We start from the raw sequence: 27,786 nt of genomic DNA on the forward strand, positions 1-27,786 counted from the left end.
TGGATGTGCTGGGGTCTCTGCCCACTTGCTCCGGCGGCAGCAGCGATGCGAGGTCGCTTCCGTGAGCTAATAAATATTTTTCTGAAGAGAGTGTTACCGGTTCCGTGTGTTCTGGGGCTGCAACGGGGGCGTAGGACAGGGCAGAGCACGCTGAGGATGCACACGTTGCTGTCCGCATGCACGCAAGGATCCTTTAGGGGATGCCCTAAATCCTGTGGTGCTCTCGGAGTGTCTGGGTTGGGATGCATTGCTGTGTTTGGGGGGGGGTGTTAACCATAAAGAGTGGGGTTTGGGTGTGAGGCTGGCCTGGTGATGCACTGGGGGAATGGAATTTAGGGGGAAAAGCCTGGGTTTGTTACAGGAAGGCAAGAGCAGAGTTTGTGTTAGGAGTGGATGATTCCTAGAGGAAGAAAACCCCCTTGGCACCGGTACAGGCCCTGACAAACACATGAATTTAAGTGATTTTGGTGCCGTCCCTTGAGTGGGAGCGGTTTCATCCCAAACGTGTTCATGGAATAAGGGTTTTATTTTGGTTTTCTTTACAGATGCTTTTAATTTCAGGAGCTGGGAAGGTCGGAAACGTGGCAGAACAGCAACCCCATGAAGGTCATCATGGCTGAGGGATGGGGCAGCCTGTGCCAGTGTCCCACCATCCTCAGGGCTTTCATTCCGTTCCCATGGAATGAGTTTTGTTCTTGCTTCCACCCCTGGTGTGATGGATGTGGCCATCAGGAACAGGAATGTTGTGAAGGGAGCGGTGCCTGGAGTTGGAAAGGATGCTGGGGTGAGCTGGGTGAAGCAGGAGGGTGTCTCTGTCCATCCTGCCCTTGTGCCCACTGACCGCCGCTGGTCCAGCCTGTGCATCCCCATGCCATGGTGGATGCTGTCAGCCACAGAGTCTTTATGGAGGTAATTCAGGAGTCTCTGTGAAAGCTGGGGTTTAGGGACTGCATCTGCTCTGCTTCAGGGATGCTGGGATGGCTTTAGGTTTCCTTTCCCACCCTTTGCCTGGGCTGTGAATGTGGGTGGATGCAGCAGCATCCTGGGAAGAAGCCTCCCTGCAGCAGTGCCTACACCGACATCCGCATCCTGCAACGGTGCAGGAGGCGGCGGGGTCCTCACTGGGTGCTTGTGGCACTCAGCAGTGCCTCCATCCCCAACACCCGCTGCCGTGCTGCCCATGGGGTCCCGTTGCAAAGGACCAATTTTAACTTGGACATTAAGCTGAGATGGGTGTTTTGGGGGGACCGGGCTGTCCTTGGAGTGCCCCCAGCACAGGCAGGGTGTGCATGGGGCCGGGGAGCCCCAAACGTGGCTCCAGAGGTTGGTTTTCCATGGCAGGGCTGCACCCGGTGCTGATAACACCTCCTCAAGCTGTGTTTAGAAGAGGAAGAGGTTTGTTCCTCTCAGGTGTTGGGTTCTGTTTTGTTTCAGCTGAGCCTGACCCCAGGACTTGCAGCCCTTAAAGAGGAGCCCTGCCTAAACAGAGCCTTTTCCCTCCCTGCCTCCTGCTGTTAAGGTATCAGTGCCTTTTCTCCGTCTTATCTTCGTACTTGGGACAGCCTTAGACCAAGGAGCTATAAAGGCTTGTGGTCACTGTGAGCCTCAAGCCTCTCCAGTGTAAGCAGCAGTGCTGAGCTGGATCTGGGGGTGCATTTCTACCCCAAAGCCCCCTGTTCCTGCACTGCAAGAGTGAGTGAAGGTCCCTCTGGTCACAGGGCTGCTGTCCCCAGCAGTGCTGGGCTCCAGAATGCATTGGTTCACCTGCCCAGCCCTCGAGAGCTATGGGCTGAGCATCCTGCACCAGCTGTCTCTGCCTGGGACAGACCCATCCAGGTTATCCAGGGGCTGTGGGTTGTGAGGAGACGGCCAGGTTTGGATGGGAATGCAGCTGGAGGGATCTCCTGCCTCCTCTTGATGGATATCTGGGAGAGGGATGAATTCAGGCTGGTGGCATCCCCATGTTGGTGTGTGCAGTGCTGGGGCTGTGGCAGTGGGCAGCGAGTGCCAGGGCAGAGCAGGCAGCAGCTCTTCTCTGCCTCCAGGCCCGTTTACCTGCTCTGGAGCCTATAGATCACTTCCCCACATGGATGTCCTTTGCCCTGCACGGCAAGGCTCCCTAGGGATGTCAACAGTTCTCCAAGCAATAACAGCTCTTCAGGCAGATTAGGGCTGGTGCAATCCTCCCCTCCCTTTGCAGCAGCTTGCGGGGAAGCCCTGTATCCCTGGAAAGACAGGCTGGGATGCTCTGGCAGTGGCTGTGCTGATCCTGAGCGCGCTGCGGTGCTTCCCTGCTCTGTGGAGAGCATCTGGGTGCTTGTAGGGCCGTTGGTAACGCGTGGTAGGGCTGAGGCTTGAGAGGGAAAAGCAAGGGGGAAGTCACGTGCAGCAAGCTCTCAGTGGGGATCATCAGCGACTGTGTGGGGCACTGGCGATGGGCTGGATGCAGCAGGGACGGGACCATTGCAAGATGCTCTGGCCAGGGTACGTGTCCCACGGTGCGCATGGCTGCTCTGTCTCCTGGTTCTCCAGCCCAGGTTTCAGCAGTAGGAGTGAAGCATCGCTACTGAAGCACGGTGAGCGCATCCCACCTGCAGATCAGAGGGAGGGTCACCCCATGGCACTGACAGCAGCGCTGAGATCTGGGGCTCTGTTATCCCCAAGGGGGCTGCACTGCCACGGACCTGGGATGGGCTCCCAGAGCTACAGTGGGGGAGTCGGGCACCCCACAACTGGAGCATTGGGGTAAATCGCAATGGGTCAACTGGTGTGTGAGCCGGGGGTCCTTGGTGCCCGCTCTGCCGGTCTGGTGCTGACGGGAGCTGCCTTCCAAGGGGTTCTCAGCCGTGCTTCCCTTTCCTCCCCATCATGGGGCCGGGCAGCACCCCGGGGGGAGCCAGGGCTGCTCCGTTTGCAGGACTCGCATCCCTAAATTACGTAAGGGCTGCGGATGCCTCGTGCCAAGTCCCTGTTTTCCCTGTGTTCTGTGGCGATGGGGGCACGACCGGATGCGTTTTCTCCTCCAGGCATCCGGCAGCTTTTGGGAAAGACCCGGGGATGCTCCCGCTGCATCCCTCCGGCAGCGGTGCAGGCAGAGCCGCGCCGTGGTCCTGCCGAGGACCGGTTCCTCTGGGCTGCTTTAGGGGGGTTACCAGGGCAGGAGATGCTCCAGCATCCTCATGGGACGCCTTCCCGGGTCCCAGCTTGTCCTCGGGGATGGGGAGGGGGCTGCAGCTGGTACCCCCCCCCCCCCCCGTTCCGTGGCTGTTGACGGCATCGCTACAGAAACGGAAACCGAAACTCGGGGCTTTCCCCTCGCTCTGCGTCCCAGGTTCAGGCTCTTCCCCGCCCTGACGCGGCGCTGCCTCCTCCCTGCTCCGGCCACGGGGTAAGGGGCAGCAGAGCCCGGCTTCTCCCTGGGCTGCTGCCCTGCTCCAGCCGCCTTTGTCCGTGTGCGGGAGGCTGCATGTGAGACACTGAAAGCTGTTTGCTGCGGGAGCTGCAGGGGGAATATCCCGCCTGTAAAACTCCATCCATCACACCCGGAAAACCCGAGCAAAGCCCCAGTGCTGGGGCAAGCCTGGCTCGGACACCGTGGGGATGGGTTTAGGGGTGCTTTGTTTCTGGTTCTTGCTGCCGTCTGATGGTGTCTGGGCTGTTACAGAGGCGTTTAGAGTCAGTGCTGTGGAGGGGGAGATTTCTGCCCACGCTCAAACCGGGGCCGGGCTCCGTCGCTGTTGCGTGTCCCGGTGCCTGTGCTCACTTCCTGAGCTGATGCTTTCCCTTTGGCCTCACTTGGAGCTGCATCTTCCATGGGGCAGGGACCGCTCCTTTCCCGGGCAGGGACGGGGCTCCTGCGCTGCCCCAGCTGAGCAGCTCCCGTGGCAGCAGTGAGGGGAAAAGCTGGGAAGCTCCATCCCGAGCAGGAAAGCCGATGTGGGGGGCTCCATGGGGTCACCTCCTGCCGTGAGGCTGAGCCCCCCCGCTTGCTCCTGGCTGACAAAGCACGGAGCAGACCATGGCCCTGCTGCTGGGAGCTGGTGTGCCCTCGGCTCCAGCAGTGACAGCGGCTTTGATGCCCGTAGGCAGCCGGTTCCCATGGCCGCCCATTGCTCCAGTGGTGTCCATCCAGTGCCCCCAGGCCTGGGCATCCCTCTGCCTTGGGGCACCCTGGGGTGATGCTGGATGGGAGCAGAGTGGGGGCTCCCTCCAAGGCTCTGCCATAGCTCCGGTGCTGCGGTGTGGTTGTGGGGCTGGAGGGGTGTTAGAGGAACCTCCTGGGCCTTTTGCTTGGATGTGTATGTTCTGGGGGGGGGATTTTGGGTTGCTGCACTTCCCATCCATCTGTGTGTGCCACTCTTAAATTGACACCACCACTTGTGCCATGTGCTGAGCTGCTGCAGGCTTGGCTCTGAGGGCTGTGATGTGGCGATGCTGGAGGGATGAGGAGCCCCCTGCACCCAGAGTGCTCAGCATCGGGTGATGCTGCTGGCGCAGTGTCCTGCAGACGGGGATGCAGGTCTTGCCACCAGAGGTGTGGGTGCTGCAGCCCTGCACAGAGCAGGCATCCAGCTCGCCTCGGGGCACCTCAGCGCGACCGGGCTCGTTTGGGGGTTGGTGCTGATGGTTTTTGGCTTGAGGTTGGACTTTGTCAACCGGGAGTACCTTGGCTGGGAAGCAAACGGAAAACGAAAGTGATGCTGATGAACAGAAAGGAAACCAGCGCGGGGCCCCTCCCGGAATCCCTATTTAAGCGGAGGCTCAGCCACTGCCGGGTTGGGGACCTGGGGACCAGGACCGTCGCTTCGTCTCTGCTTTGCTCCCCCCCGGAGCCGGCTTCGAGCGCTGGAAGGGACCGAGCACGGGTGAGCAGTGAGCAGCAGCGGCGGCGGTGGGGCAGGACCGGGATGCGCGGGGGGGGGGGGGGAAGACCAGGGTTTGAAACCGGTACCCCCGCGGCCGGGGTCGGGGGGGCCACAGAGCCGGTCCCGATCGCAGCGGGGGCGGGCAGCGCTGCCCTCTCCCAACGCCGGCTCCCGCCGCCCGGTGCCGGTACCGGCTCCCCCCGATGCCCGCGGGCGGGGCGAGGCGGGGCCGCCGTGATGCAATTTCCGCGAAGTCCGGCCCCGGTTTGAATGCGGGGAGGCCCCAGGAACGAAACCACCGGAGGCGGCGAGACCCCGGCCCCCCACCCCGAGGCGGCGGCGGTGAGAGCGGCGTGGGGGGCTCCGGTGGACCGGGGAGGGGGGGATCGGCGCTCCCGGTAGCCCTGCAGCGGGCTCTGGGGAGCTACACGGTTTGGGGAGTTCCGGGGGGGCTCATCCCGGTCCTGCCCCGGCTCGCAGCATCCCTGAGCCTTTTGGGGGTGGGTCACGGTGTTCGGGTGCGCAGCCCCGGGCAGGGGGACAAGGATGCGGGTGGGAGCTCCCAGTATAAAGTGAACTTTTTATACTGGGGTAATGGGAACGCGGTAGTGAGGGGAGAGGTGCCTGGGCAGCGGTGTCACGGTGTCACTTGGCAGCAGCCAGCGCGGTGCCAGCTCCCTGGGTGGGACACGGTGTGAATTGTGCTGATGGATAAGGCTGGGGCGAGGAGGGGCCCCGAGAGCCTCTAAGGTTGCTTTTGCCCCGGAGGCGAATACCAAAGGGGGTGCGATTTTCGTGCAGCCAAATAACCGGAGGTGATGGTGCCAAACCCCTCCAGCCCGCCTGGTCGCTGATGGGGAGCTGGGGGATGCTGCACTGGTCCCACATCGCTGCTCCGAGTGCTCACACAGGAGAGAGCAAAAACTCCCCCCAAGTCCCAGCTCCGGTGCTCGGCAGGGACCAGGAACCGGGTCCGGGTCCTATCCCTGGGTGCCACAGGCCTGTCCCCACCCCGGCACGCTGACCCCCTCACCGGCTCTGATCGAGGGGCACTTGGCTTACTCCAGCGTAGCGTTGCCTAATCCCTGTTAATCATTAAGCAGGCAGGACCTGACAAAAGGCCTCCGGGATGGCGGCGGGAGGGGAGCGTTCCTCCGCCGCGGCCACGCTTCCCTTCACCCTTCCCAGGGGGATGGGGTTATTCCTGGTGTCAGCGCGGGCCTGGGGGTCTCGGTGGGACGCGGCGTGGCCCGGCCCTGACCTGGAGCATCGGCTTGAGGGCAAAGGAAACGCGATGGTGTGGGTCGGGTTGGTTTGCAGGGAGGCTGCAGCGGGTGCTTGTGGCTCTGTTGGTGCCTGCTGAGGGTGTGTGCGATCGGGGGAGACGGGGCTGTGGTTGGTGCAGGGGTGGGTGTACAACAAACCACCCGTCAGTGGGTGCAAGTGGCTTTAAACACCCGGCTGGGCTGTTCAGGACCGCTGGGAAGGGGTTGCTTTGCTTAAAACATGCGGAATTCAGCGTGCAAACCATGGGCTGGCTGGTCAATCGGGAGCTCAGTCCGCTCCCACTTCCCTCCGGGCTCTTGGATTTTGCCCTGTTGGTATCAGGGGGTTGTTATCAGTAAGACAGCTGTCTCCTGGCTCACCTCCCCACGCTTCCTTGTGCCTGCATCTTTCCTGCATCCCGGCCTGGATTGCAAAACCAATAGCTTTCCCCTCTTTCTTTCCTGGTATAAGATGGTTGTAGAGAGGAAGAGGCTTGAAGTTCAGTGCTGGTGCTGTGCGGAGGCTTTAAGAGGGGTTTGCACTTCCCCTTCCTCTTCCCTCCCACCTCCAGCCCCAGAGCGTGTCCTGGCAGCTTGCTCCACATCCAAGGCTTTCTTCAACAAAATAAACAGCAAGGGAATTGACCCTTTAAAGGCGGAATGCTCCCTCTTGGCTTTAGCAAGCTGGGATGTCCTGCCTAGGCATGAATGCCGGCAAGAGCCCAGCTGTCCTGCATGGTCCTGATGTAGTTCTTAGAGCTTTTAACCATCAGGCCAGCGTTGTTGCTGCTGCAGGACTGCTCCTCCTCGGGGCTCTGTGGCTGTGGACGCACTGGGACCAGGAAGCTCGGCTCCTGCTCCATGGAGCTGAGTGCCAGCGGTCAGATTCCACCCTCTCTTTGTGTGCTACCGAGGTATTTTGGAGTTGTGCAACATCTGTGCAGCTGGTGACAAACCCGGGCCGTGAGTGCCTTTCCCAGGAGGGCTTGTCCTAAGGAAGAGAATTCCCGAGGAAGGAAGGTGAAGCTGCTGTCGGAGGGAAACTGCAGTGTTCCCAGGCTGCAGATGTTAACCCTGCTTCAGCTGGGAGTGTGCTTTGGGCCCTGCTAGCTCCAAAGGAGCTGAAACGTGCCCCCAAAGGTGCTGGGGTCTCCCTTCTTCCTGCAGCCAGGCATGGGATGTGCTCAGGACAGACCATGTCCCCCCAGACCTCTGCCTCAGTTCCCAGGGCCAGGGGTTTGGCAGGAGCAGCCTCGGATGCAGGATCTGCATCCCCAGCACTCTGTTGCCTTTGTGGTCTCACTGGGGACCAGTGGAGCATCCCTTGGGAAGCAGACGCAGTGTCCCACCCCTACTCCTGCCTTTTTGCTCTTTAGAGCTGCTCTCTGACGATTTGGTTGTTTCCCAAGTTATTTCATGTCAGTGCAAAGCATCTTCTTTATCTTCTTAAGGGGGATGGCTCTAACCTGCCCGCTCGGCTGGGGCTTTGAGCCTGGGTACCCACAGAATGCAGCGCAGGGGTGAGGATGCTGCCTGAGCAGGCCCGCGCTGGTCCCTGCAGATGCTGTAGGTTTGGTCAGTTCATAGCTAAGAGGCCAGGCAGAGCCATGGCAGGCCCGTGCTGCCCATCACACCGCTGCCTGCAGGGGAACGCTGCACGTGAAGGTTTGGCAGCAACGGCACAGAGATGAGTGTGGGGGGGGGGGGATTTAGGTCTTGGCGTGGCCCAGTGACCCAAACCATGGCAGAGGAAGTGGCAGCGCTGCTGTGGGACTCTAATGCAGGGTCTTGCAGCTCACCAAAGCAGACACCACAATTGTGCCCAGCACCAGGCCCGCTGCCAGGCCTTGGGAGATAAAGAGGGCTGGTGTTTACCCACCGAGTGCGTGTCCGAGCTGCGGAGGAGGAGGATGAGGTGACTCCTCCATCGCTTGGCAGCAGTTGGGTGCTGTGGTGCTGGGATGGGATGTGAGGGGCTCGCTAAGGATGAGCTGGGAGAGGGGGGGTGATGCTGTGGCTGCTTCCCCCTTCGGTGCTGGTGCCGTGTTTGCTGCCTGGAGCTTCAGCCGGAGCAGCAGCTTCAGCACTGGCCAAGTTGGACGGGGCTCAGAGCAAGCTGCTCTAGAGGAAGGTGTCCCTGCCTGTGACAGGGCTTGGAAGTGAATGAGCTTTAAGGTCCCTTCCAGCACAAACCAGGCTGTGGTTCTGTGCGTTAAAGGTGAGCTGTATGACTGCAGGAGCAGCGCGGTTCACCCCCTGCAGCTGCGAGTGCTGCTGTCCCCTGTGCCACTGGGGAGCTGGTCCTCGGAGCCTGCGGGTCAGAGCTGGAGGCGGATGCTCGGCACGAGGCTGGTGGCTTTCCTTGGCAGCACACCCTGGCCACAGACCTGCCCCAGCCTGCTCCCTGCATGGCCCAGCCACAGAGCCCTGCAGCAGCATTCCCAGGGATGCTCCTGGCCTCCCGTTAGCCAGGAAACTGCCCCAGTGCGGCCGGGGGAGGACAGGGAGCAGCGAGTCCCCTTCCTCTCACCTTCCTCACCACGGGGCCAGGGCTCTCCCGGCTGGTGGTTACCGAGATGCCCGCAGGTCCCTGTTCCAACCTGCCAGTGCCTGGCCTCGGGTGCTGCATCCGAGGAGCAAAGGGGGCGGCTGCTTCGTTAATGAATCCCAGTTAAACCTTCTTGCCGCAGGGGAGAACGGGCTGGGGCTTGGAGCTGGCTCTGTCCCGCTCAGTGCAGAGCTGCCGGGATGGACCCAGGGAATAGAGCAGGGAAAAGAAAGAGAAAGTTGGCAGGAGCCAACCGGGACAGGGGAGGCGCCAGGAGAGGGAAGAGGAAGTCGGGTGGTGTGGTAGGGGAGGAGGTTGGTGGGGACCGTGGCGGGACCTTGGGGTCAGGCTCCTGCGCTGGGAGGTAAATGCTGATGGGCTATGGCACACCAGGGACCGAGCTGAGCCCCATGGAGAGCGCTCATTGCTCAGCCGCAGGACATGGTCCCCTGGGACCTGGGCTGGTGGGTGAAGGGAGCTGGGTGATAAGGAAGGGGCAAACCTTGGGTGCTGATGGTGCGTGGTGGGTTTGGGTGCTGGGTGAGGCTCGTGGCTGCTCGGTGGTGAGCGGGGCAGGGCTGTGCCCAGCCAGGGACCTGCTGATGCTTCCTGCTAAGTCTCTTGTTCCTCGTTTCTTTGCCAGGCTTTGTGACCCCGCGCCAATGGCTGGCAGGTACGTAGCGAGCTAGGACACGGCCGCCCCATGGCACCTCCTTCCCCTGGCATCGCCTGGTAGGAGCTTCCCACCGTGAAGTTTTGCTCCGCTGGAGCCAGCGCTGAGGATGACGACGGCGAACGGCCCCGCGGTGCCGCTGGGCAAGCTCCAGCAGCAGCTGGAGCTGTGCCTGGTCTGCTCCAAGTGCAGCGTGAAGGAAAACGAGATCACCTACCACCTGCGCGACGTGGAGCACAAGTGCATGTACGAGATCCTGCTGGCCCGCGCCCGCGGCCGCCGCGGCACGGCGTGGAGGAAGGTGTCCCGGCGGCCGGGCTTCCCCACTCCGGCGCGCTACGCCGTGTGCCGGTACTACGTGATGGGGCTGGGCTGCGGCAAGCACAGGAGCCAGTGCACCTTCGCCTGGAGCCCCGAGGAGGCCGCGGTGTGGAACTTCGAGCGCGAGCAGCAGCTGGAGCGGCGCTGGCTGAAGGCGGCCGTGCTGCAGGCGCAGCTCGGGGGTCCCCCCGCTGCCAACGCGCCCTCCGCGGCCGCCGACATCGCCAGCGAGTTCGGGGGCTGCTTCCAGGAGATCTGCCGGCGATGCTTCTTCAGCTGCCCGCAGCGCATCACCGCGGGCGGCCAGGGCCGGCTCTGCGGGACGCACCGCGCCTGGGAGCCGCTGCTGGTGCATGTGGTGTCGGACAGCCGGAGGAAGCAGCAGTACACGGCCATCCGGCCCTGCCCCGAGTTCATGTCCGCCTTCAGCTACTGCCGCTTCGTGTCCAGGGGCCAGCCCTGCAAGCACAACCCGCAGCGCTGCCAGTACGCGCACAGCGACGTGGAGATGGCCGTGTGGCAGGCGGAGAGGGAGCACGGCTTGGTCCGCTCCGAGCTGCTGCCGGCCGCGGGCAGCGGCGGTGCCGGCGGCGAGCCCGCGGCCCCCGCGGCGGTGCACTTGTACTGCCGGTTCTGCATGGTGACCTTCAGCTCGCAGGAGAGCTTCGAGAGCCACTGCTTGTCCGCGGAGCACTTGCAGATGCTCTCGGCGGACGCCTCGGTGCAATGGGTGCACCGTGCGCCGCCGCTCGGGCTCACCAAGTTCTCGCTGTGCAGCAGGTAAGGCACGCACGTGGGGCGGCGGGGAAGGTGGGATGGGGGCTGGCTCCGTGAGGAACCCCATGGAGCACCCGGGACGCCTCTCTCCTGACAGAGTGGACGTGTGTGAGATGGGGAATAGCTGCACCCAGGCGCATTCTGTTGAGGAGCTGCAGGAGTGGATCCAAAGGGTGAAGGTTGCCGTGAAGAAAAAGAAGCAAGCACTCAAGGAAGGGCTCTTGTCCTACCAGGACCGGCTCATTGCTGAGTATAAGACGTGCTCCAACGAGGTGTTGATTGTGAGTTGTGGGCAGGGTGGGAGTGGGGTGATCTGGCACGTCACAAGAAGCCTCTTGTGTGAGAGCATCACCATCCTAACGGTGATGCAGAAGGGGACGTTGTGACAGGATGGGGGGTGATGGTTTTAAACTAAAAGAAGGGAGATTCAGGCTGGATGTGAGGAGGAAATGTTTTACAATGAGGGTGGTAAAACCCTGGCACAGGTTGCCCAGAGAGGTGGTGAATGCACCATCCCTGGAGACATCCAAGGCCAGGCTGGATGTGGTTCTGAGCGGCCTGATCGAGTTGGAGGTGTCCCTGCTCATTGCAGATAACCTTTGAAGGTCCCTTCCAACCCAAACCATTCTATGGTTCTCTGTAGCATCCCCTTTTGAGAAGGGCCTGCTCAGGGTACTTGGCCACACTGCAGTGAGTCCTTTTGTGCCCCAAGGCTGCTGCATGGGGACACTGAGCAGTGGATGGGGACTGAGCATGAGGATTTACCAAGAGTCCCCTCCTGGGGGGGCGGGGGAGGATGTAGGATGAAGTCAAAGGATGCAGCTGGCCCCATGGAGGGCTCTACAGTGGGTCCCTGAGGGGCTGCCTTCAGTCTCACTCCTCTCATGCCTCCCCTACAGATGTCCGAGCACGTCGAGGGTGTCAGGGTGGTGTGTGAGCAGCCCCTGCTCGTGCAGCTGGAGGACAGGAGGATGAAATACCAGTGGAAGTTCAGGGTGCACTCCCAGGTACGGCCAGCACAGCGGGAGGCTGTGAGCCACTGCCAGCGCCTGCTCCTCCGCACAGCCCCGGGGCCTTGGGGGTTGCTTGGGTTGGTTCTGATTTCTGGAAGGGGCACCGGGGTTGGGATCTGGGGCTGTTGGACACAGGATGGGGATGCGGGAGCTGCTCAGGCTCAGGCTGAGCTAGGGCCGTGTGTGAGGGATGCAGCCACCGTGCCTCCTGTCTCACCTCATTGCTGCTCTCATCACCTCCCACGTGTCACCACAAGTAACAAGGATCAGCTCCTTTCCTGCCCTGGATTTTGTGGGTGTTGAGGGCAAGAGCCTGGCTCTAACTGTCCTCTCCAAGCCCAACGCTTCCTCTTGACAGCAGACTGACTCAACTGCCATAGCACTGAAAGCTGAGGTTCTTTAAGACCTCAAAATAATTGCTGTGGGGTTGCACGAGGAAAAAGCTCCTTTAAGGAGAATCTCAAGTGCTCTGTAGGTCCAGCGCAGCAGCAGTTTCCAGTAGGAGAACCTCATCCCATGGGCTGCCCTCACCGCATCCCTGTCCTCTCCTCTCCTGGCAGATGCCTCTGCAGCACGTGGCACTACTGAAGCGGGAGCCCGGAGTCAGCTTCTACCTCTCTGGGAACGGGCTGTCCCGGGGCCTCCACTACATCCGCGGGGAGCACGTGGCCAGGCTGCCCTCCTCGCCGCCCACGGCGCTGGTGGAGGTCTGCATGGAGAGCTGCACGCTGGGCGTCTTCGAGCAGTGGGTGGTGTTTGACTTCGGCAGCCGCCCCGTGCTCATACAGAAGGTGAAGGCGAAGGTGGGCCGGCGGGATGCCCCCCAGCACGTCCCCAGCAGCAGGCAGAGCAGCCGCGTCGTCGACCTCGTGCGCTGGGATAGAGGCAACCGCATCGTCGTTCCCAGCGTGGTGAGGACTGCTGAAGACGTGGTTCTGCTGGCCAAGTACAAGCCTCCTGCGCTGGCGCTGGAATACCAACGGGAGGGTGGTGCAACCGTCCCCATCACCCACCTCAACTATCGGGAGAGGATGCACAACTTCCTTTTCCGCGAGGAAGAAGCTGAGCAAGCTCTGATTGCCAAGTAAGTGCCAGGTTTGGATCCGGAGGGGTTCCTCGTGCCTGTGGACCAAAGGCCCCTTGCTAACCCTTGGGGCTGTGCTGCTATTGAAGTCTCTTCTCTTCTGGGTTGGGTCCTGAGGCGCCTTCCCAGGGAAGTGGAAACGTGCCAAGAAAGACGGCTTGTTGGGTACTGATAACAGGGAAAGGGCCGGGTCTTGTCCTGTGCCCATGGATTAGCTCGAAGCACAGCTTCTGTCTCTGCGTGCCCAAGGGCCAGCAGACCCTCCCTGGGCGCAGGTGGCAATCCCCTCTCTGCAGCGGGGAGGGTGGTTGCTGAGCTCAGGGGCTGCTTCTCTGCTGTTCATGCGGGTGTTTCCTCCTTGCAGACTCAACCTGCGGGTTGTCATCTCGCTGACCCCCATGCTGCAGAGCCTCTCCATGGGGATGAAGTTTGCCCTCTCTGGTGAGCTGTTTGCTGAAGTGCCTACCCCTTACAACCTCTCGCCGGACACAGACGAGGGGTATCTGCTGAGCAGGTCTGTGCCCACTGCTTTGCTGGCACTTGACCCTCCCGTAGACAATCGGGTTTACGAGGTGAATGTGGAGCACAAAGCCACCACGGAGAAGACCATCTGGCTGCAGATACCAAAGAGATGCTGCTCAGAGCTGAAGTTCCAGCCAAACACGTCCCACAAAGTGGAAATCCAGTTCCAAATCGACCAGCTGCTGTTCCGGCAGTGGCACCAGGCTGTGGACCATCTGCTGGATGAGAAGCTGGTCCTACCCGATGTCGCCAGTTGCTCTATCCCCTACTCTCTTGGCTCACCACAGAAAGGGAACAGCAAGCAGAAACTCGCCATCTCCTTGATCACAGGCCAGACAATCAGCAGCCGGCAGGTCCCACCTCTTCTCATCTATGGGCCTTTCGGCACAGGGAAGACGTTCACCTTGGCCATGGCCACCATTGAGATCCTCAGGCAGCCCAACACACGGGTGCTGATCTGCACGCACACTAACAGGTTAGCAGGGGCGAGGGAAGAGGCAACCAGAGCTGCGAGCCAGGTCCAAGCGGGCTGGTCTGTTGCTTGCCTGGTGGGATGAGAGGGAGCCAGGGTGGATGAGATGGAGCCGAGCTGCCCTTTCCTTAGTATTCATTTCAGTTACTTGTTTAAATAAGGTCATTTTTATTTGATACGTCTCAAACGGCTGTAGCACTTCCTGCTAGGAAGAAGCCTGGCATGGGTGGAAGAGACAACATGTTCCTGCTTCATTATGAAACGGGGATAGAGAGACAGTTCTTTCTAGCCTTTGCTGTGCACTGGCAGGAGTAGGAAGCTCTTGGCTGACCTTGCTGGGATAACACGGTGCCCTGCTTGCCCTTGGAGACTGTGGTGCTCTCTGCACATGCGAGTTTTTGACTTTTCCAGGGAGACTTTGGGGAAGAGGAAGTGCAGATCCGGTGTGACTGCCATTGACTCTGCCCTCGGAGAAAGCAGGGCAAGACTGTCAGAATCAGAGCAGTTATGCTCAAAGAGTGTCCACATCCGATCCTGCAGGCTGGTACCGCCTCCGTTTGTAATGTATAATAGATGGGTGGCTGCTAATCTTAGCCTCTTTCAGGCTGTCTGCTTGCACTGAAGCTGCTTCTGCAGATCCTGCATCACCCTCCTGGGCTGTCAGAGGAGAGCTCTGTGTGACCTGGCCCTGGAGAGCAGCAGGGCCACAGGTTTTATGGAGCACATCGCATCGGAAGATGCCCTAGTCTGAACTGCCAGCTTCTGGTTTAAACCATACTCAAAATAGGCTTGGGATTGGTGGCTGCATAACCAGCACCTTCTCTGTGCATATGGGAATATCTCCTGGGATGAGAATATTGTCAGCCAAATCTGGGAAGAGTTTGGGTGTGTATTGGTGAATGATGAGCTAGCGCATTGGGATGATGGGAACAGCATTTGGGAACAGCACTTACAAGCCCTTGCTGGTTTCCCCTTTTGTTCCCCTCCAGTGCTGCTGACATCTACATCCGGGAGTACTTCCATCACTACGTGACCAACGGGCATCCATGGGCTGTTCCCTTGAGGATTATATCCACTGACCGTCCCATCAACCTGACGGACCCCATCACGCAGATGTACTGCTGCCTCTCTCCAGACCAGCGCTCCTTCCGGCACCCCACGCAGGCGGAGATCGACAGGCACCACATCATTATTACCACCTCTATGTTATCCAAGAACTTGAAGGTTCCCCCAGGCTACTTCACTCACATCATGATTGACGAGGCTGCTCAGATGCTGGAGTGTGAAGCTTTGGTTCCACTCTCCTATGCCACTTTTGAGACCCGGATTGTCCTTGCTGGGGATCACATGCAGATCACCCCAAAGCTGTTCTCTGTTGGAGGGGGACAATCTGCTGATCACACTCTGTTAAACCGACTCTTCCAGTTCTACCAGAGGGAGAAGCATGAGGTTGCCACGAAGAGCAGGATCATCTTCAATGCGAATTATCGCTCCACTGCAGGCATCATTGAGTTTGTTTCCAAGCACTTCTACGTTGCCAAAGGCAATGCTATCACAGCCAGTGGGAACATCCCACCCCATCCTGAAATATACCCACTCATGTTTTGCCATGTGTCTGGTGTGGCTGAGAGGGATATGTCCATGATTTCTTGGCACAACACCTCTGAGATAATACAAGTGATTGAGAAGGTGAAGGAGATCTATCGGAGGTGGCCGGATGAGTGGGGTGTCCGAGATCTGAAGAGCATCTGTGTGGTCTCCCACGGGATGCAGGTATGAAGGAGAGCCACACGTTCCCCACTTGAAGGGGCTGCACATGCACTGCTGACCATGCTATGAACGCTCCCTGGTGAATGCTGGGCTCTATTTATGATAAACCCATCCCTCGTGCTAGTGAAAACGAGGAAGCTGGGGTCTTGCATGCCATCAGTGGCTTTTTGTGGTGCTCCCCGTTTGGATGGCATGTCATGGGTGGTCGGAGCAGGGTGGCATGGTTTAGTTGAAGGTTTCTTTCAGCATCTTGGGATTGTTCCGAAGGAAGAAGTTCTCTGCTGTTAGGGTGCTGAGGCACTGGAATGGGTTGCCCAGGGAGGTTGTGAATGCTCCATCCCTGGCAGTGCTCAAGGCCAGGTTGGACAGTGGTTCAGTGTGAGGTGTCCCTGCCCATGGCAGGGGGTTGGAACTGGATGATCTTCAGGTCCTTTCCAACCCAAACTATTCAGTGATCTTCTGGGCAGGTTAACTACGGGGCAGCCTATGGGCACTGGTGACAGCCCAGGACGTGTGGCTGTTGTTGAGTAACTTGCTCGGGGAACCTGCAGCTGAGAAGGGTGAGGGACCTCGGTGCTGGATGGGGACATTTCTGAGCTGGAGCCGTGTTCAGTCGCGCCTCTTTCTTTCTGACCAGGTTTCTGCAACAAGGCAAGAGCTGAGGAAAAAGCAGCTGCAAGAAGTGGTGGTAGAAAACTACGAGAACCTGCCAGGTTTGTGTCTTGGGCAGCAGCTGGTCAGGCCTGGCTGCGTTTGAGCTCTTCTGTGGGCTCTGCCGCAGTCATATTGGGGGACAGGAGGGTCTGCAGCAGCTACAGCCGCTGTGTCATGGGCAGAGGGAAGGGACGCTGGCTCATTAGCAGGGGTCTTTCCAGCATCTCCACGTTGTCCTCATTAAAATGGAAAACGCAGGCTGACCCCATGGCAAAATACCTCCCTGGGAGGCTGTGCGTGGTGCTTTGAGGCAAAGCTCCTCTCCCCGTGGCTCTGCCACCACCGCAGCCCAGGGAACGATGGTTAGGAGGGAGTGCCTGGAAATCCTTTGGCTGATTTCCATCCCCTTCTGGTTGGGAATTCTTTGATTCCGCCTTTTCCTTAGTGAGTAAGATTTCCCACTGAAGTCAGTCTGCACCCAGCTCCTCTCAAATATAGGCCCTTGCTTTGTGGGAGGGTGAAAACCCCCTTAGTGAGATCCCAGGGACTTGGGCATGTGTGAATCATGTGAAGCCTCAGTGGGAGAGGCTGATGAGGGAAGAGAATTGAAACCAGGATGGGCTGTGGGTACCGGTCACAGCAGAAATCCCAGACCAGCCCACGGAAGGAGGAGCCTGCTGCTCTGAAGATGGGAGAGGGACAGGGCTGGGTTTGTGCTCAAGGATTTAGTTTATGATTCATCCATGGATTTATTATTATTATCTCTTTATTGTGCAGCTGGGACTCCTCGTAGTGAGAAAAACCAACCCCTGGGGTGTGTTTCTGACCTCCACACCCTTTCTTTGCAGCCTCTTCCCAGCTCTGAAATCACCAGGGTGCCTCTCGCTCTTTGTTATTTGTCCTTGAGGGGAGAGGGATTCTTGTCACTGCCCTGGTTCCCCTCGGTGCCCTGAGGAATGTGGGATTCACAGAAAACCCTGTGCTTGTGAGGAGGGGCTGGTGAGGGCTGCAGGTGGCACTGAGCACGCCGGGCTGCCCCATGGGCTGCCCCAGTGCCTCTCCCCCATCTCCAGGCACACGGGTGGTGGTGGTGGCCTCACGGTGTCCATCCTGGTTCCTGCCTGGAGGCCCTCACCATCCCCAAGAGCTGCTGGATCACATCAGGTCCCTCCCATGACTCAGCCGAGTGAGGTTACATCAGCCCATGGCCACGTAACGCAGCGTAGATGGGCAGGATCTTCTCTGTCGGGGTGCCATGAGTGACTTCTCCCTTGTCCCCTCTGGTGCAGGGCGGGAGTTCCGGGTCATCATCATCAGCACGGTGCACACCAGCGAGAACCTGCGCTCCTTGGCCTCCTACCACCTGGAGTTCTTCAACGAAGCCCGAGTGCTCAACACCATCATGACCCGGGCACAGTCGCTGGTTGTTGCGGTGGGGGATGCGGTGGCCCTGTGCTCCCACGGCCAGTGCAGCAAGATCTGGAAGCGCTTCATCCAGGAGTGCATTGAGAAGGAGAGCATCTTCCCCGAGGAGCTGACGATGGCCCAGATCAAACAGGCTGCATGCGACAAGGAGAGCTGGAGCAGGAGGAGCCCGGAGGGCGATGAGGACAGCGACACGGATTCCTGGAGCTCTGAGGCTGAGAGCATGAATCCCGATGATCCCATCCTCCAGGAGCTCTTAGATGAGAGCAAGAACGTGCTGGTGACGGTGTCTGAAGAAGGGCTGCTGAATGTGAAGTCCGAGTCTTCGAGCCTGTGGGAAGACAGGCAGGAGTACGTCAGCTTCTCTTCTCAGATGATGCAGGAGTACCTGCACATGCACCCCAAAATGTACAAGAGGTGCGAGCTGGTCAAAGAAGGGTTTGACAGAGCTTCTGCCTTCACCCTCAACGACTCCCCTGCCATGACCATTCAGATCAAAGGCAGAGTTCACTGTGGGACTGCTTTCAGCGGGGATGAGGTGCTGGTGGAGATCCTGCAGGGCAGCACCTCTGACAGCGGCAGCCACCGTCCGCAGGGGAAGGTGGTGGGCATCCTAAAGCGCGGGGACAGGGAGCCCACCTTCGTCTGCATAATGGATGAATTTGATCCCCGGGTGATGATACCCATCGATCCCACGGTCACCAAGATATTCGTCCCAGGGCTGAAAGAGAAACCCAACGTCATTCCCATCCGCAGGCTTGTCAACGGGAAGTACAGAGTGGTCAGCTGCGAGAAGATCAGCCAGGAGATGAGGAGATGCCAGTTGTTCTGCGTCCAGGTTATCTCCTGGCGGGAAGGGTTTTACTACCCTTTGGGGATAATAACGGAGATTATGCGTGCGGCACTGACTTTGGAAGAAGGCTTAAAGATCCTCGCCTTAGAGTATGGTCTGGAGAAGAAATACCCAGCTGCTGTCACCAAGGAGGCAGCCAGGTACCTGTCCAGCAGCAAACTGAGCTTCAGCAAGGAAAACCTGAAGGACTGTAGGAGTTACGTGACCTTCACCGTTGACCCCGAGGGTGCCAAGGATTTGGATGACGCTGTCAGTGTCAGGGATCTTGGGGATCACTACGAGATTGGGATCCACATTGCAGATGTAGCTGGCGTCGTTCCCAAAGGCAGTGCCTTGGACCTGGAAGCAAAGAAGCGGGGGGTCACCTACTACGCTCCCAACCAGGAGCCTCTGTGCATGTTCCCACCCCACATTAGCCAAGACGTCTGCAGCCTCCTGCCGCAGAAGGATCGTCGGGTGATCTCCTTGTTTGTCACCATAGAAAAGGGCACTGATGAGATGCTAAAGGAAGTCTTCGCCCTCTCTGTGATCCGCTCGGACAAGCAGCTGTCCTACGAAGAGGCAGAGCTCTTCATTAAGGACCACTACAAGGGAGCAGGACGGGCCCTCTCTTTCAATACCCTGGAGGACTGCGTAGCGGTGGCTTATCACTTCTCCAGGGTCCATCGGAAGTTTCGGCTGCAGGAGGACTGTTTCTATGACCGGCTGGACGAGGAAAGCTCCCCAGGGAACAGGGGGTCCCATCAGATGATAGAGGAGTTAATGATCATGTTCAACAGTTTTGTGGCTGAGTTCCTCACCAACCAGGAGGACACCAGAAGCGTCACTCCTCTCCGGTGTCAGTGCGAGCCGAACCCTCAGCAGTTAATACACATGAGAAACAAGTACAGCCACATGCTCCCTTTGTCCATCCACCTCTCGCACCACCTGGGAGAGGTGACTCCTGCCCAAGACTCCTGTAGAAACGTGGCGTTCAGCCTCCTGGTCCCCATCTGGGAGCACCTGCAGTCAGCCGCCACTGTCCGTGACTTCCAGAAGATGCTGGACCTCATTGCTACTGATGACATCCACCCAGAGCTGGCCCCGGTGGCCCTGGAGTTCAGGAGGCTGCTCAGCCGCTCCTATTTCAGTCGCTCCAACTCCACCGTGCAGTCGAAAGCGGGCCATTACTCCCTGCACATGGACTCGTACACGTGGGCTTCCTCTCCCATCCGTCGCTACGTGGATGTCGTGGTCCAGCGGCACCTTCACTCCGTGCTCGGCAACAAGCCCATCGTCTATTCTTCGGACGACATTGAGTTTCTCTGTCATGACTTCAACAGGAAGAATTCCCAGGCAGTGATGTATGAGAAGAGAGTCCGCTGCCTGCAGATGACCACCCAGCTGAAGGCTCAGGTCCTGCAGAAAGTGGCCTTCGTGGTGGATGTCGAAGGGTTGAACAAATACTTTAAAGTCCTGTTTCCACTGAACAACGAGAGTCTCCCAGATCCCCAGGTCATTAACTACAGGTCTCTTCAGCTGATAGAGCAGCCCGTGTTCATGCAGCAGCAGAGCAGCATCAGGCTGATGTGGAAGAGGAGGGTGTACTCTGCGGAGAAGATGAAGGAGCACAGCCTGCAGGAAGGACCTCTCCGCAACCACAGTGTCACCCTCTTGAGCGCCCAGACCTGGCAAGAGGTGCTTGCAGCCATCAGGAGCGAGGATTTTGGGAAGGCTGCCTCCCTCCTTCAGAAGAGCAAGGACCTGCGCCGGAGGCACATGGGCTGGGTACAGAAGAGCCGGTGCTTGCACTACGTGCAGCTCTCCCTGGAGCTGAAACCCGGGGACACGCTGCAGTTGCAGCTCACCACTGATGTCTACCGGGGCTTCCTGGTGCCCTTTGTGCAGTTGTGGTGCGTGGCACCGGGGTTCGACGTCTGCCTGCAGCACACGGAGAAGCCGATCGATTGCTTCTCTGCCTACGCCACGCTGCCGTCCAAAGACAAGTACAAGACCGCAGCGGAGTATAACAAGGTGTGGATGCTGATGAGTGCCATGGAGTCTGCTTCGTGTGCCGTGGCTGAAAATGACTCCATCGTCCTCCACGATGTCAAAATAACCTGGGCAGAGCAAAGGACAAGCAAAGGGCAGCTGCAGGGGAGCTTCCTCCTCAACAAAGTGTGTTTGGAGGAGTGCTCCATCGAAGTGGACTTCAGCCACTGTTACTTGTGCATTCGCTTGGGTGGGCTGAAGCTTCAAAGAGATGAGGAAAGCCTTAGCCACAGCCTCCAGAACCTGACTTTTCTTAACAAGGGCAGGTCAGAGAGCAAACTTGTGGTTGATCCAGATACCTACACCTGGGTGGCTCATGGGGTGACCGAAGAGTTCAGCGACGAGGAGAAGTCGGACAGGGAGAGCCAGCGTACGATGAACTTTTACATCCACTATATGTCTATGGAGAACATCCCTGCGGAAATCTTGGAGGCCTCTGCCAGGTTCACAGTGGAGCTCATCCCAAAGATGCTGCCAGACGTGTAAGTGTGCTTCGTGGTTGTGCTCTGGTGAACGTGTCCATGCGGAGCAGCGGCTTCCTGCAGGACTCCTTAGCTGCATCCAGACAAGGCTTTGCTTGCCGTTGTGGCTGGTCCCGTGACAAATCCAGATGGCCACTTGCTCTTCTGGTTGACCTTGAGAATGGGGAGATAGGGGAAATTTCCCCAGGCATCTGTTTCTGGTGTTACTGGGTTGCTGCAGTAACGTGTCATAAAATGCAGTGGGAAACACTGGATCAGGGTTTGCTTAGAAGTGCTCCCTCATTTCCCAATCATTCCCCTTTGTTGTTGCTGTGAAGCAAGGTCTGCTCTTGTTAAAGCCAAGTTGAGGTCTAGTTCACCCTTCTCTGCACGCAGCACGGGCTCTACGCGCCTGTGACTGTTCTGCCTTCATCAGGGCAAAACGTGTTTCCTTTTGTAGTGTGAATTTTAGGGAAGAATTGGAAGCCAATCCATCAAAATGGGGTGGGCCACAGTAAAATGGAGCTGGGACGGAAGTTGTGCTCCTTGCTCTCAGCATCTTTACAAGCTCAGCTCTCTAGACAGTTGAGAAATAGCCCCAGATGCAAAAGAGCAGAGTAACAGTCGGTTTGGTTTAAGTTCTTTGTGGAAGGATTTAATGCAACACCATAGCAGAGAGAAAAGGATAAACAGGAGGGTTGTACAAAGCTGTATGTTAGTTGTCAGTAGATGCAACATTCCATTCATTCTTACTTTGCCCTGTCTGTCAGACGGAAAGAGAAGGCAATCTGGAAGCTCAACTATGCCTCTGAGCTCGCCAAAAGCATCGCCCTTGGCCACGAACCTCCTAAAAGAGGTAGGTGCAAATATTCGCCTTTCTTATGTTGTGGCTCCTTGCTTCTGGCCAGCTTCTGGGGGTCGTTGCCATTGGGGTTACACTCCTAAACCAGGAGGTTTCCCTGGCATGGGAACAAGAGGAGCTGCTGGCCTGGCAGCAGAGGGAAGGAAATAGGGAATGCCCTGCAGAGAGTGGCACGGGTGATATTTTAATCCCCCGGGCTCACAGAGAAGGCTCGTGGGCAGAACATCTTGGAATGGGACAAGGATTCCTTTTAGGTGGTCTTGTAAATGGGGTACACTCAGTACCTGCTGCTTCCCCCCATTGAATCACTCATGTATGTCTCCAGTAACCCCCTCTAAACCTGTTCTCTTGGCTCTTTGCTGTAACAGTGGCAACGTCCAAAATCCCGCAGCAAAAATCCTTTGATATCCCTGGCAACGAGAGGAAGCTGAACGAGAGTCAGAACCAGGCTATTCTGAATGCTCTGAGGAGGCCCTTCATGCTCATCCAAGGCCCACCAGGTAAGGCTGGGGGGACAGCACAAGTATGTTGTTATGAGAGACAGGTTCCTTTCCATAGGGTCCTTGGCTACAAGGGGAGGTAACGTGGGTTGGCATCACCCAGAGCTGTTCAAGGCAGACCCTTCAGTTCTTGGTTTTATTTCATGGCTGATCATCCAGATGCTGGTCTAGAGCATGGGTGTCATGGTCAAAGTGTTCTCACAACCTCCTTGTTTTTGTAGGCACAGGGAAAACTGTTGTTGGAACTCATATTGTCTACTGGTTCCATAAGCTGAATGAGGATAGCGTTGAGAAGGAGGAAATACTACCTGCTGATGAAGAAATGGCCAAGGGGAGAAAGTGCATCCTGTACTGTGGCCCATCCAACAAGTCTGTTGATGTTGTTGCCGGTAACTATTGGTTTTAAGCTCCTCAAGTGGCTTGAAGGAGAACATGTGGCTGTGAGCAGGGGCAGGGGGACAGAAAGCAGGGCTGGTCCTTACAGAAGACCAGAGGTGAGGACCAGAGAAGGTGGGGTTGATGAGTGAGGGGTGGGGAGAAGAGGGCACCTCACCGGCCATGAGCTTTCTGAGCATCACCAGCGCCTGGTGCTGTCTGAGCAGACCTGTTCTCTCTCCCCAGAGATGCTGCTGAAGATGAAGACCTTGAAACCACTGAGGGTCTATGGGGAGGCCATTGAGGCGATGGAATACCCCTTCCCAGGGAGCAACCGGCACCTCTACCGCAGAGCCCTGCGGGATGCAAAACCAAAATACGAGCTCAGGTAGGACCTCGTGGCCCTGCAGGCTCTGAGGGTGCTGGGGAGGGATGTGTTCTGCGCTGGTAAAGCTCAACAAGCCAGAACAAATGTGGTTTCCCGCTGTGGAGCAGCATTATTGACCTGCTTTGTAATTAGTTTTCCCCTGTTGGAGGTGGATAGTCTAATGCAGGACCTGGTCAGGAAGGCCAGGTTGTTGGAAAGGTCCTAGAGTTTCCATCTTCTGGTTTTGAATGGCTCTAAAAGTCTCTGAGTTTACAGAATCCAAGACTCCCAGCCTGGTTTGTGTTGAAGGGAGCTTAAAGCTCCTCCAGCTCCAACCCCTGCCACGGGCAGGGACCCCTTCCACTGGAGCAGCTTGCTCCAAGCCCCTGTGTCCAACCTGGCCTTGAGCACTGCCAGGGATGGGGCAGCCACAGCTTCTCTGGGCACCCTGTGCCAGCACCTCAGCACCCTCACAGGGAAGAGCTTCTGCCTAAGAGCTTCATTCCTCCTTGCAACTGCTGCAGAAAAGTGGGTGCATGTTGTGTCCTCAAGGGTGAACTGTGAGGTCTGGAGAGACGGGACAGTCTGGCTGTGACTGCTTTAGCTAATGGGGTTTCTCTGCATAGCAGGTGAGGTCTGCTGCAGTGTAGAGATCACTTGGGTGTGCGTTGGGGGAAGTTATTTATATGCTGGCTCTTTATTCAGTGAAATAATCCTGCATCACCGCATCCGCCGGGCGCCCAACCCTTACTGGCGGGAGATCTGCAACTTCGACTCCCGCATGAAGAAAGAAGAGCACATAACAGAAGAAGAAACCAAGAAGTGAGTAGAGACCCCGGTGAGAGGTGGCTGACGCTGGCCATGGCCCACCCCTCAAGCACTGCCTGCAGGAGCGCAGTGCAGCCATCTCTTGCCCCTGTGAGAAGAGCTTTGGGCTGTACCAGCTGACACAAGCTCATAGACTGGGGGAAACTCGGTGGGTTTGTGCTGGCTTATGGAAGCCAAGGACACTTCTGCTCTGGTGCTGTTGTCCATCTGGACCAAAAGTCCTATTACGTGTCCGTGACACGTGCGTCCTCTACCATAAGCCCAAGTAGGTTTCCTAAAGCATCCATCCAAAACCCTTCTGTGGATGCACCAGCTCATTCCAGGGAAGGAGATGGAGCCATAATCATTTAGGAAAGCATAGCCTCTGCCTGGTTCCCGCAAGGGGAGCCTTCAGCTGTGTTCCTTATGCACAACCTGGTGTCTTCTGCCTCGACCACCAGGTACAAAATCCTGCTGTCGGCTGCTCGCATGTATGAGCTGAGACGACACGATGTCATCCTGTGCACGTGCTCCGCCGCGGCTGCCCCCTCCCTGGAGCAGCTCAATGTCAAGCAGATAATCATCGATGAGTGTGCCATGTCCACGGAGCCCGAGACCCTCATCCCCTTGGTCAGCCACCGCCACGCTGAGAAGGTGAGTCCCTTCCAACGATGTGCCTTTAGGAGGAGCTGCTCAGGGCTCTCAAACCTCTGTGTTTCTTCCACCCCTTATCATGCTGCTCTTCCAAGTTCTCCCAGGTTTTAAGGTTGTTCTTGGTAGCATCTTGGTAGCGATGGTTTGTCAATGTTTCAGCCTGGTGCTTCTTTACAGGGTGGGGATCACTCCTACCAAAAAATGTCCTCATGCACTGGAATGGGTTGCCCAGAGAAGCTGTGAATGCTCCATCCCTGGTGGTGTTCAAGGCCAGGTTGGACAGAGCCTTGGGTGGCATGGTTTAGTGGGAGGTGTCCCTGCCTGTGGTGGGGCGGTTGGAAATAGAAGATCTTGGGGTCCTTTCCAACCAGAACTGTTCTATGATTCTATGTACAAAGTATTAACGTGACAAGAAGTGCAGAGCAGATCTCAGCAGGCTCACTAGATGATGTCATTCTCCTGTCAGATGGGAACAAGACTCTGCACTATCCGGGTCAGGATCTGTATGTAATGCCCAACACGGTCTTTGCTTGAGCTTGCTGTAACCATAACATAAGTAGGCAACAACAAATGCCTGTGTACAAGCAGCCTTTCAAAGAGCTGATTGCCTTCAGCAGTGCCTCCACCCTCACAGCTGAGGTGTCCGCTCTTCTCTCCAGGTTGTTTTGCTTGGGGATCACAAACAGCTACGGCCTGTGGTCAGCAACGACGTCTGCAAGACCCTCGGCATGGAGACATCTCTTTTTGAGCGCTACTGCAATCAGGCGCACATGCTGGACACGCAGTACCGCATGGTGAGTTCCGCCAGCGCCTTCCCTTCTTGCCAGCCTCAGCACGACGGCATTGCGGGCACAACCTGCCCGGGAAGATGCTGCGGGTTGAGGAGTTCCTTGGGGTTTGTTCACCTCCGTTTCTCCCCTTTTCTCTACCAGCACAAAAGCATTTGCAAGTTCCCATCGCAGGAGTTTTATGGCACGCGGCTGAAAACGTGGCCCCATCTCTCCCATAAGCCCAGTGTCTTCTATCACAAGGATAACAGCTGCTGCCCCATCATCTTCGGGCACGTGGAGGGGAAGGAGCAGAGCCTCATGATTTCTACTGAGGAAGGAAATGAGAACTCTAAAGCAAACCCGGAAGAAGTGGAGCAGGCGGTGAGGAGGGTCCTGGGGCACTGCTGGAGATGCAAAAGCAGGGGTTGTTGTGCTGGGATCATGAAGGGACGATGAATAGCCATGTAGGATAGAGCTCAGTGGGGTGCAAGTGTCTGCCTGGTGTCCTCTCTCTGGAGCACACCACGATGGCCCTGCCCAGAGGCAGATATAGGGAAGGGTGACCCAGAGCAGGGGCAGCAGCACAGCCAGGCACCATCACTGCTCTGGGGTCAGGGTGCTGGAACGCTGGGTCCCTCTGGCCACCGCTCCCAGGTGAGGAAGACCCTGGTCTCCCCAGGTGAGGATAGCGAAGCAGCTGACACTAGATGGCACCATCCGGCCGGAGAGCATCGCCATCCTGAGCCCATACAACGCTCAAGTGTCCGAGATCAGCAAGAGCCTCCAGAAGGAGAGGATCCGCGGGGTGACCGTCTGCACCATCACGAAGAGTCAAGGTGAGGCTGGCAGGAGAAGGGAGCGTTGGGTCTGTTCTCTCCTGCCTTCCCGAGGGTCTTTGAGCAAATCTGACATCAGGGTCATTTCATCCATGGAGGCAGCATCCCTGGGCCCAACTTCCGCACGATTTGTGATATAACAAATCCTTTGGAAGACTTCAGGGCGCTCAAACAGGGTGAGATCGATGAAGATGCGAAGGTGGAGGCTGCCTGACGGGGTGTTCAGGAGCTGCCATACCACATGCTCTGTGGAGAGCAGCGATGAGCAGTCTGCCGGCCTCCCAGGCTGGAGAGACCCAAAGGGTGGCAGCCGTTTTGTGGGTCTCTCTTGTAGACACCCAAGTGTTCTGTAGGGCGGAGGGGTGGCCGGATGCTTCCTTCTGCAAAGCCATGGTTCAATTCCGCTTTCCAGGAAGCGAGTGGAGATACGTGATCATGTCGACTGTGCGCTCCCGTCCCCGAGCGGAGATTGACAGGAACCCCACCAAGAGCTGGCAGAAGAAGTTCCTGGGGTTCATCACTGACCCAAACCAGGTCAATGTCGGCATCACCCGAGCTCGGGAAGGACTCTGCATTTTAGGTGGGTCTGCTGGAGGTGAGCACAGGCCCATGGGGAAACAGGGTGCTAATGTGAGACATCACTGCCCAGGGCAGGGGGCTGGAACTGGGTGATCTTCAGGTCCTTTCCATCCCAAACCATTTTATGATAAAGGGGTGGAGGTCCAGACTAGTACAGAGAGCCTGGAGAAGAGAAGGCTGCGTGGAGACCTCAGAGCAGCTTCCAGTATCTGATGGGGGCCCATAGGGATGCTGTGGAGGAACTCTTCATTAGGGACTGTTATGATAGGACAAGGGGTAACGGGTTCAAACTGAAACAGGGGAAGTTTAGATTGGATCTAAGGAGGAAATTCTTTCCTGTGAGGGTGGTGAGGCACTGGAATGGGTTGCCCAGGGAGGTTGTGAATGCTCCATCCCTGGCAGTGTTCAAGGCCAGGTTGGACGAGGCCTTGGTGAGATGGTTTAGTGTGAGGTGTCCCTGCCCATGGCAGGGGGTTGGAACTGGATGATCTTCAGGTCCTTTCCAACCCGAACTGTTCTGTGATTCTGACTGATGGTCTTGCTTTATTCTTTTAGATGCCTATGGGTTTGAAAGTGGTGTGTCTGGGCAGTCTGAAAAGTGGAGATCCTTCATGGCTCATTCCCAATGTGTACTATTGTTTTTTCTCACCCTCTGGTTGGGACCACATAGTTTCTGTCACTTGCAGGCTGGAGCAATCTCCTAACACAATTTGGCTGCTTAGTTCCCTCCTAATCACGAGTAGGCTGTGATGTGTAGGGAAGCTGCTCACAGAGATGACAGCTTGGAAAAGGGAGCCTTGAGCTGTGGCTGAAGATGTCCCTATGAGTTACCCAGCACCGTTAGGCTACAGGGGTCAGACAGGAGTTTCCTTGATGTTGTTCAAGCCTCTTCTGGCCACTAACCTGCTGCCTCCCCCCTTCTTTGTGCCACCAGGGAACCGGTACCTCCTGGAGTGCAACCCTTTGTGGAGGAGACTGCTCCAGCATTACAGGCAGCAAAACTGCTACACTGCAGGCCACGGCATCTTAGTCATGAAGGCTTCAGCCGTCCACCGGTGAGGATGGGCTGTACCTCCACGAGCTCTTCCCTCTCGACCTGAACTGCGTTACGTGTGCCTTGGGAAGGACGGAATCTTTCCATTATTGAATCACCCATAGAGCCAGATGCCGTGTGTGGGACGTTTCCTGCACAGCCACAGCTCCGCTTCAGTGCACCTTGGGGTGTTTAAATCAGTGCAACCTTGGATAGGAACCTTCAGCTCTAGCAAACCAAAAACCATTGGAAATGGATGGATGGGGATG

At 57.6% G+C, this 27,786-nt stretch overlaps 1 protein-coding gene across 1 annotated transcript; it reads left to right on the plus strand.

Moving 5' to 3' along the window:
* Positions 1 to 9,197: 9,197 nt before the first annotated feature.
* HELZ2 (helicase with zinc finger 2) lies at positions 9,198 to 27,692 on the plus strand. Its single transcript, XM_057416541.1, has 19 exons — positions 9,198 to 10,452; positions 10,547 to 10,730; positions 11,349 to 11,456; positions 12,023 to 12,546; positions 12,911 to 13,543; positions 14,530 to 15,313; positions 15,948 to 16,023; positions 17,254 to 20,755; positions 21,505 to 21,590; positions 21,965 to 22,096; positions 22,318 to 22,485; positions 22,718 to 22,859; positions 23,544 to 23,660; positions 24,107 to 24,299; positions 24,959 to 25,093; positions 25,232 to 25,450; positions 25,749 to 25,905; positions 26,318 to 26,485; positions 27,419 to 27,692. Exons 1-19 carry the CDS (start codon positions 9,461 to 9,463, stop codon positions 27,541 to 27,543), a joined length of 8,445 nt encoding a protein of 2,814 aa, XP_057272524.1. The 5' UTR covers positions 9,198 to 9,460; the 3' UTR covers positions 27,544 to 27,692.
* Positions 27,693 to 27,786: the final 94 nt, after the last annotated feature.

This window comes from Pezoporus wallicus, unplaced genomic scaffold, assembly GCF_028554395.1.
Source record: "Pezoporus wallicus isolate ANWC-B61680 ecotype Strahan unplaced genomic scaffold, APGP_CSIRO_Pwel_v1 contig_13399, whole genome shotgun sequence".
NCBI classification, from domain to species: Eukaryota; Metazoa; Chordata; class Aves; order Psittaciformes; family Psittacidae; genus Pezoporus; species Pezoporus wallicus.

What these genes read in the sequence shown, in the direction of transcription:
- HELZ2 (XM_057416541.1), top strand. Translation starts at nt 9,461, where the DNA reads ATGACGACGGCGAACGGCCCCGCGGTGCCGCTGGGCAAGCTCCAGCAG. An exon ending in AAACTACGAGAACCTGCCAG is followed by an intron (nt 16,024 to 17,253) that starts GTTTGTGTCTTG and finishes CCTCTGGTGCAG; the next exon opens with GGCGGGAGTTCCGGGTCATC. An exon ending in TGGACACGCAGTACCGCATG is followed by an intron (nt 25,094 to 25,231) that starts GTGAGTTCCGCC and finishes TTTCTCTACCAG; the next exon opens with CACAAAAGCATTTGCAAGTT.